The 8,650-nt window shown below is 45.1% G+C and overlaps 2 protein-coding genes across 2 annotated transcripts; one reads left to right on the forward strand and one right to left on the reverse strand.

Annotated features, from left to right (window-relative positions):
* Positions 1-770: 770 nt before the first annotated feature.
* LOC308134773 (magnesium transporter NIPA2) lies at positions 771-4,404 on the reverse strand. The gene is made up of 5 exons (XM_080502562.1): positions 4,029-4,404; positions 2,973-3,029; positions 2,568-2,658; positions 1,949-2,109; positions 771-1,821 (listed from the first exon to the last, which is right to left on the reverse strand). The coding sequence occupies exons 1-5, from the start codon at positions 4,159-4,161 to the stop codon at positions 1,190-1,192; spliced, it is 1,074 nt and encodes a 357-aa protein (XP_080358688.1). The 5' UTR covers positions 4,162-4,404; the 3' UTR covers positions 771-1,189.
* Positions 4,405-5,855: 1,451 nt separating this feature from the next.
* Positions 5,856-8,649, forward strand: mars2 (methionyl-tRNA synthetase 2, mitochondrial; the record flags this gene model as incomplete). Its single annotated transcript, XM_080501893.1, has 3 exons — positions 5,856-6,129; positions 6,749-7,083; positions 7,422-8,649. The coding sequence occupies 3 exons, from the start codon at positions 5,856-5,858 to the stop codon at positions 8,607-8,609; spliced, it is 1,797 nt and encodes a 598-aa protein (XP_080358019.1). The 3' UTR covers positions 8,610-8,649.
* Between the last annotated feature and the right edge of the window lies 1 nt (position 8,650).

Genomic DNA, 8,650 nt, shown 5'->3' on the forward strand with positions numbered 1-8,650 from the left:
GCCTGTTGCCCCTGTTTCCCCCTTCGCCCCTGTTGTCCGTACCCGCCGTGGTCGGGTTATCGTCCCCTTTCGACATTGTGACTTTGACTATGGGTGAATTCTGGGGGGGCTTGTGTAGTGGGCGTTACATAATTCACCCGCGGAACCTGGGTTACATAGATTGGTTCCGGTGGGACTGTTTATACCGACACACAAGCGGATGTGGTTAGTTAGTTAGCAACCGCACCGCAACGAGTCACGTTCTGTTCCTATTAATTATTATAAGGCTTTATGTCAATAAAACTGCCGACGTTGGCACTGTCATTTGACACGCCGCCTACGACTCCCGTTCCTGCGCGCTACAATATTTAGAATTATGTATAGTATTTTGACTACAAGTAGTTTATTTTATTTATCCATCCATACATGAAGTAAATAAACTGAATTTGCAAAATGCTGAATAAAAGAATGCCTATTTGTATGTATACTGCAAAGCAAGTTTATGATTATGTATTTGTAGATATGATCTATCAATATTATTCATTATTTGTATATATCATCTATTTATTTGTTTCTAACTATCAATAACGTTAAACATGGTTTATCGCTCCCCTGTTTCATTCTTACCTGCCGACCAGGTGAAGCTCCTCAGTGATCTTCTCCATGTCATTGAAGGAGAACGTCCCAGCAGAGAGCAGGAGGATCAAAATGTGGGCTCAAGGCTTTTTGGCTAAAAACAGTCAAAGTGTGTTTAATTCGGTTGTTTGCTGATATAAATACGACTCATGGGGCCCAATCAGCAGGATTTATTAAACAGTCTCATTGCAGGAATTGTTCAAAGTTGGCATTCAGTACAAATTGAAGTTTTTCAACTTAAGACCTGTTATAAAATAATAGTTTATACATTTCAACACAAAAATAAAAGACTGAGTGCAAAACTACAAAGACTAGTTTTCAGTAACAGAAGGCACAATCTGGTTCAACAATGTGTCCTGAATATATGAAAAAAAAAAAAAAACCTCATTCAAATAAAATTGTGTGTAACAATCCTATAGTTCTGCTCCATTTCAAGTTAAGTAAACTTTGGTTATCCAGTGCATTCTTCATTGATCCTGAAACACCTGATTAAAACATTTTGTCACACTTCAGAGCCAAATGTGAATCGAAGCTCCACAAGTGGTTCAAGTGGTGACGAGAGTACTGGTCCTCCTCACGCAGCTCTCTGATGCATACTCCTGCCCCCCATCGAGCCCCCTTCTCTGGGCGGCTTCACGTGGGCTGCTTGAACGTCGTGGCTGGGAAGAGCCACGTACGGCTGGTGGCCACACGGAAAGCCCAGAGGACTCTTCCTCAGGTAGAGAGGAAGGGAGTCCCAGCTGAACGTGACGTCCTTGAAGGCATGGAGGAGGAAAATCCCCAAGATGATGGTGAAGAAGCCGCTAATGGTGCCGACGACTCCATCGGTGTTCATGCTCAGCCACTCCTTGAAGAGGATGGCGGAGCAGGCCATGACGGACGTGGTGAAGAAGACGTAGTAGATGGGAGTGACGAGGGAGGTGTTAAATATGTCCAGGGCTTTGTTCAGGTAGTTGATCTGGACACTGACGCAGATGAGCAGGGAGACGACTAAAGACCAGAACAAGGGCTCCTTCAGCACTGCTGCCCCAGCAAACAGCTCCTTAATGCCGATGCCCAGGCCCTTGACACAAGACACAGAGAGGGAGCCGATCACCGAGCAGATCAGGACGTAGACCAGCACGTTCTTCTGTCCGAACCGCGGCGCCACGCCAAAGATCAGAACCAGGCTGCTTCCCACGACGCACGCAGCAAACACAATGAAACCTAGTGGGAGCAGTTCACAACCAGTTAGGACTCTTGGAACACAAAGAAAAATCCTTTTAACCCTTTCATGGCATCCGGTTTCTGCAATGTGATTAATGAGACCATGCTGAAGTTGGTGCTGGTCTACCTGGGTCTTTGAGTTTCTCCGCCATGGCACTGAGAGAGGCCACTTCCTCTTCCTGTGGAGCATGGATCACCATCACCGTGGAGCCCAGGATGCACAGCAAGCAGCCCATCTTCCCATGCACATTCAGCCTCTCATTCAGAAAGTACGAGGACAGCACAGCACTGGAAAAGAAAAAAACAAACGTTCAAGGGGCACTGTTAGCAAGATATAAGATACTGGACAAAATCCAGAGGAAAAACTTGCATTGCATTTCTCACTTCCTCTGGATTCATTGATTCTCAGTGAAAGAATTACATCTTGTGACTTGCAGCTTTCCAGGAAAGTCAACATATTTCAATTGAAAAATATCGAAGTTTTGGGTTTTTTTTGTTGCTATTATTGTCTTTTTAGATCAAATCTTTAAAATGTGATAACGTTTCACTATCTTGCTTCACTATCAGCAACTACATTAGTTCCATAATTCTAATGTCCTTGTGATAGAATATTATTTAATCTTCTAGTAATTATGTTGAAAAATAGGGGGTTTTTTTGTCACAGTTTTTTGCCCTCGATGCACTTTGACGTTCAACGAGTGTGAAACGGGAATGTCGAGGTGTGAGAAGAAACGGCTGAAAGTTACCTGACAAGCACGCTGAGTGCCCCAAGAGGAGTGACCAGCGTGGCTGGAGCAAACACATAAGCAGCGAAGTTGGCGGCCTCTCCAACTCCCACTGCAAGACACCAGGTCACCGTCAGCGAGGACATAATCACAGACTGGTCCGGCTGCTCAGGTTGAACACCAACAATATTATTTCCTTCAAACCCACGTGTGCAAATGTGGTCTTTGGCGTGTCCCACACAATACGGCACATGCACGGCGACGTCAGCAGCAGAAACATACCAAACCCACAAAAGCCTCATTTCTTCTTGTAAAAACAAAGACGGCAGTGTTCCTGAACGGAGCTTCTCCAGCAGTGCAAACAGAAGCCAAACATGTTCCCCTTATTAACGGGAGAATGAAGGCCATCAATCACAGGTCACGTACTTGATATGAGTCCGGCCCACCATAGCCACTCTTTCAGATAGGAGAACCCGCCTTGGCCTGTGAAATGCAGAATGCGAGTTTAAATGTTTCAGTCACAGTTGCAGGTTTAAAATTGGACGGTTATTACCTTATTTCACCAACAAATCAATATCACCATATCAGACACTCAACCTATACAATATATTCATCCTCTATCACTTCAACAGAGGCAGACCAGTAGAAAGACTGAGGTTTAGGTGGAGCAGCACGGAGAGATTTGTTCATATATTGGAAAACAGACCGTTTGTGAATGGTTTGGGGGTGTTTGTAAGCCAATAAGTCAGATACTTAAAATGTTTTATTAAAATCACGGTGAACTCAAAATGATTAAGTTATACCAGAGGTGTCCAACCCCGGTCCTCGAGAGCCCCGGTCCTGCATGTCTTTGTCTCTCCCTGCTTCAGCAGACCTGAATCTAGTGATGACGTCACCATCAAGATTGTGAAAAAGCCCAATAAAGAGCCTCTCATTGCAATCAGGTGTGTTTCAACTGGGAGGAGCTAAACCCTGCAGGACAGAGGCTCTCAAGGACCGAGGTTGGAGACCCGAGTTATACTCTATTCATATTGTTTAAACAACATTGCACAAACACAAGTTAAGTACAAATCCTCAAAAACTTTTATTTAATTGAGAAATCTAGTCCCAATGATCTTTTTTCTTCTAAATAATCTTAGTTGTCACTCTCAGCTCCATGTCTATTGAATCATACAAGTTAGAAGTATAATATACACAAAAACATTCATTTGAGGCTAAAATAATTTCTATAGAGTGTAATTTTTATGTTGCACCAAGAACTAGTTATTCTGTTGTGATATTCTGTGTAGTACATTGTTATACACAGTTTAGATTTAGAAAAAGAGCAACGTGTTCATTTGCTGTAATAAATGTGTAATAAATAAATGTGTTGACTTGTTAACTTGGGACCGTTCATAGTTCACATCGTTTAGAAATCCTAAACGCTCAGAGTAACTTCAGTTGCCGTTACTTCGTTACTGGGAGTGAACATATGGAAGTCACCTGCTCGTGTGGAGCCTTTGCTGGCCAGTCGCAGGAGGCCCTTCTTCTTCAGGATGAAGCTCGACCCGATGAAGACGCTGGAGCTGAGAGCCAGAGACAGGCCGATGTAGAAGTCCACACGGTTCACGTCCATCTGGAACGGCGCCGAACAGAACGAACGTGTGGAAACGAGCGGACTTGTGTCGATTCTCCTCAGAGGCGCAGCAACAGGCAGCGCATGTTTGAAACGTCACGTGACAGGCGGACTCCTTCAGTGGAACGAGCTGACCCTCGATGGTAAACCCGCGAGAGGTGTCGAAGCATGAAAACACGTCATAAAATACTTATTTAGAATGTCTTTAAGAGAAATAACAGTTCTATCGGCAGCTGAAGTGAACTGTTTCTTCCTCAGTCGTGACGTCACCGTTTGCAGCAGGAAATCAGCAGCCGATTGGCTGGCTGTCACACTCACTTCCGGTAAGGAAACTGAGGGGCGACTCGCGCGAGGCAGTCTCCAAATGTTCGTTATAACCGAATTAAAATGGTTTTAAAATTTTGTTACAAGTTTGATTTGATACAAAGGAGCGTGGAGTGATTCAAGGATCTATAGTGTTGAGTCTATACCAAGAGCAGACCAAGGTCTGGGACACACCCGAAGACCAGTCTTGACAACTACCAACTACAACTAATATGCTGATATAGTAAATATCTAAGTAGTATTAAACACTAAAGGCGCGTAAAGTAATAACTTCTACAAATCCTTTCATTTAATCTGTGAAATATGTTTTCCAATAGCTCAAAAGATAAACTGCATGTCATTCTGATGCCAGTCACAAGAATAAGGAAACACAACATTAACAATTAATAGCTTGGCAAAGAGGGATTTAAAGAACAGAAAGGAAATGCATATCATATATTATCTCAGCAAAAGTCAAAGGAAAATGTTAAATAAATAAGACACGACAGCTGGAGCATAGAGAAATAGGACGCCACTGAATATCACATTCAAACATGGTGTTGGAGGTACGAGGACAGGTAGAATAAACTTTAGAAAGCAGATTTTGTTGAAATGATTAAGGTTTTGTGACACTGTGCAAACTATACAGGCTCACAATGAAGAACTAACAACGGAGAGTTGATGGAAGTCAAGTACACAATTAAGACTGGTTAGATGTAATATGTTTTCAGACATGGATTCCAGAAAATGTATTATTTTATCAATTATTTATTTTAAAGGAATATTTTTGAAGAATTTTTTCAAACCTATAAAAGGACATGTGTTTATATTTTCCTTTAAATAAGTATGGAAATGGTTTTAATTCAGATTTAATAGTCTCCAGCTCTTCCATTTAAAAAAAGAATATAACCACAACAGTGTTGTGTTTGAAGAAGCTGAGATGTTCAGAAGCTGCTCTGTGGATTTAAGCCTCTTGGGTCAATAAAGCTATTCAAATAAAATATGTGGATTGTTTACACTTTAATCTGTAGGTTGCTCCTGAATATAGTTTTGAAAAATTGACATTTGTGGAGCTTTGACGTACATCGAATGAAAACAGAACCTCAGTGGGACGTGGTCAAGAAAATTCCTGCAATCCTATTGGTCACTGCTGTTCAAAGGGCGTCTTTTGATTGGAGGATGAACTTGTCAATCACCAACACCGGAAGAAGTGCTAACCTTGATACAACCAACACACATGGACTTACAAAAACATCTCGGAGTTCATTGATTCGTCCCTCGACAGAACATTCCACTTCTCGAGGACCTTCAGTCATCTTTCTCCTTTTCTCCAGGGAAACATTATCATTGGGTTGAGTGTCGCTCGCTGGTTTTCATGTGGGCGTCCAGCGATGAGGCTCTCTTTACTTTGTGCTACCAGAGGCTGTACAGCAGCTCGCAGACTGCATCGCGGGCAGCGTGGATCAGCTGCTTCATCTCTGTGGAGGCATGAGAGGAGACACACGAGCAGCCAGCCGTGCTCAGACCCCAGGGGCCACTACATAACCACCCCCATCTTCTACGTCAACGCGTCTCCTCATTTAGGACACCTGTACTCGGCGGTGGCAGCGGACTGCCTGCACAGATACAGAGTCCTGCAGGGCTTTAACTCCAGGTTCGCCACAGGTAAATCACATGTTCATCAACACCGATTGTATTGTACGTGAATTACACAATCTGGTCTGCATTGATCTGTAGATCTACAACGTGTTAAGTTTGTGTAACACCATCCATCCATCAAGTTGGGATTTGGCCCCTTTAATAACATTTATGTTTATAGCCTGTCACTGTAATCGGTCATCAGTTTGTTTTCCCCTCTTGCAGCCAAGTCTCAAATTGTGTTTGTGAGTCTTCTAACCTTGATCATAAACTGTACGGACACGGACACACACACGGACACACACACGGGCACACACACGGGCACACACACACACACACACACACACACACACACACACACACACACACACACACACACACACACACACACACACACACACACACACACACACACACACACACACACACACACACACACACACACATTCTGTTTTCATATATTGCAAGTGGTGTGGAAAAATTCCTGGAGTAGGAAATGCTGGTTGTGTGAATTAGTTGGGAGAAAGACTGAAATGATAAGAAAATCAAATATTCCTAAAATTGCTCAAAATCGTCAAAGTTGTGATGAAATGCAGTCGTACATGCTTTTTTGCTCTCCAAGCTAATGTACAATTTTGCACTTCAGGTACAGATGAGCATGGTTTGAAGATCCAGCAGGCTGCTGAAGCTGCAGGAAAAGATCCTCTCACTTTCTGCACCGACGTGTCGGAGAGATTCAAGCGTCTGTTCAGCAGCTGCAGTGTGTCGTACACAGACTACATACGAACCACGGAGCAGAGACACCGTCGAGCCGTGGAGCATTTCTGGTCGGTGCTGTGGAACCGAGGGCTCATCTACAAGGGCAGCTATGAAGGCTGGTACTCCACACAAGATGAGAGCTTCCTCATGCCAACGCAGGTCGCCGATGCTCTGGACTCTTCAGGGAAGGAGGTCAAAGTGTCGCTGGAGAGCGGCCACAAGGTAACGGTGTGTTTCCTCCAACAGGAGAAGTTGGTGTCAGAGTGAAGATCTCATACATGCTTGAAACTGTAGTTTGTGCAAAGAAATATTTTCATCATTTAAAAAAAGATAAAAACATGTTTTATGGACGATGTTGCGTTTTTGCCTCAAAATTTTTTTATTTATTGGTTTAAATAAACACTAAACTATAAAAAGTTGTGCTTTTGTTTCCGATGTCCGTTTTTTTGTTGAACCAAGCAGCCTTCCAAACAAACTATTTGCTTGACATGTTGGCCTTTTTTAAATGTCCATTTCCAGTTTTTATACTCCCATTAACCCATCTCTCAATTGTTTTGCAGGTGGAATGGATGAAAGAGGAGAACTACATGTTCCGCCTGTCTGCGTTTCGATCTCGGCTGCTGCACTGGCTGGAAAGAAACCCCCAGGCCGTGCAGCCCGAGCGCTTCTACCAGGCCGTGGTCCAGTGGCTGCAGGACGACCTGCCGGACCTGTCGGTGTCCCGCCAGAGGAGCCGCCTCCACTGGGGGATCCCAGTGCCAGGAGACGCCGAGCAGACCATCTACGTGTGGTTGGACGCTCTCGTCAACTACCTGACTGTGGTGGGCTATCCAGAAAAGCACGACCAGTGGTGGCACGCCGTCCACCACGTTGTGGGAAAAGACATCTTGAAGTTTCACGCCATCTACTGGCCAGCTTTTCTCCTGGGAGCTGGACTACAGCCTCCTCACAGGATACATGTGCACTCTCACTGGACGGTGGGCGGGAAGAAGATGTCTAAAAGCTTAGGTAACGTGGTAGATCCTCTTGAGCGCTCGCAGGTGTTCACTGCTGACGGCATGAGGTACTTTCTATTGCGTCAAGGCGTGCCGGACTCCGACTGCGATTACACCGATCACAAAGTCGCGCAGCTGCTGAACGCAGAGCTCGCCGACTCTCTGGGTGGTCTGCTCAACCGCTGCACGGCTCCAGCTCTCAACCCAACTCAGGTCTACCCACATTTCTGCCCTCTGTCGTTTCCCCACGAGGCCGGCGGCAGGGCAGCGGCTGAAGACTACCACATGCTGGACGCCGTGAGACGCCTTCCGGCTCTGGTGGAGAACCACTATGAGAGTTTGCATGTGTACAAGGCCCTGGAGGCCATCGGTGCCTGCGTCAGGCACACCAACGGCTTCGTGCAGCGCCACGCACCCTGGAAGCTGGACAGCAAGGACAGTGAAGACCAGCGGTGGCTCCACACCATCATCCACGTGTCCCTGGAATGTCTGAGGGTTTACGGCACGCTGCTGCAGCCAGTCGTCCCAGAGATTTCTGATAAGTTGCTGTCCAGACTGGGAGTGCAGCCCGACAGGAGGAGCTGGGCGGCACTGAACTTTCTGCCAAGGTATGAAGGAAAGGACTGTCCCTTTGAGGGGAGAGCACTGGGACCCGACTCTGGAGTGCTTTTTAATCGCCTTGAAAGTCAGAGTCCGGATAAGAAAAGCAAATCTAACCAATCGCTAAAAAATCCAAAGAAAATTAAATGCTGAGGACATTGGAAATCATCTTAAGACTGCTCGTCTGATGTCAC

This window comes from Blennius ocellaris (assembly GCF_963422515.1).
Source record: "Blennius ocellaris genome assembly, chromosome: 9".
Lineage (NCBI taxonomy): Eukaryota > Metazoa > Chordata > Actinopteri > Blenniiformes > Blenniidae > Blennius > Blennius ocellaris.

Coding starts and splice junctions, on each gene's coding strand:
- LOC308134773 (XM_080502562.1), bottom strand. CDS start 4,161: ATGGACGTGAACCGTGTGGACTTCTACATCGGCCTGTCTCTGGCTCTC. Junction 2,110..2,567: donor GCACTCAGCGTGCTTGTCAG/GTAACTTTCAGC, acceptor TTTCTTTTCCAG/TGCTGTGCTGTCCTCGTACT. Junction 1,822..1,948: donor GGAGAAACTCAAAGACCCAG/GTAGACCAGCAC, acceptor TGCTCCCACTAG/GTTTCATTGTGTTTGCTGCG.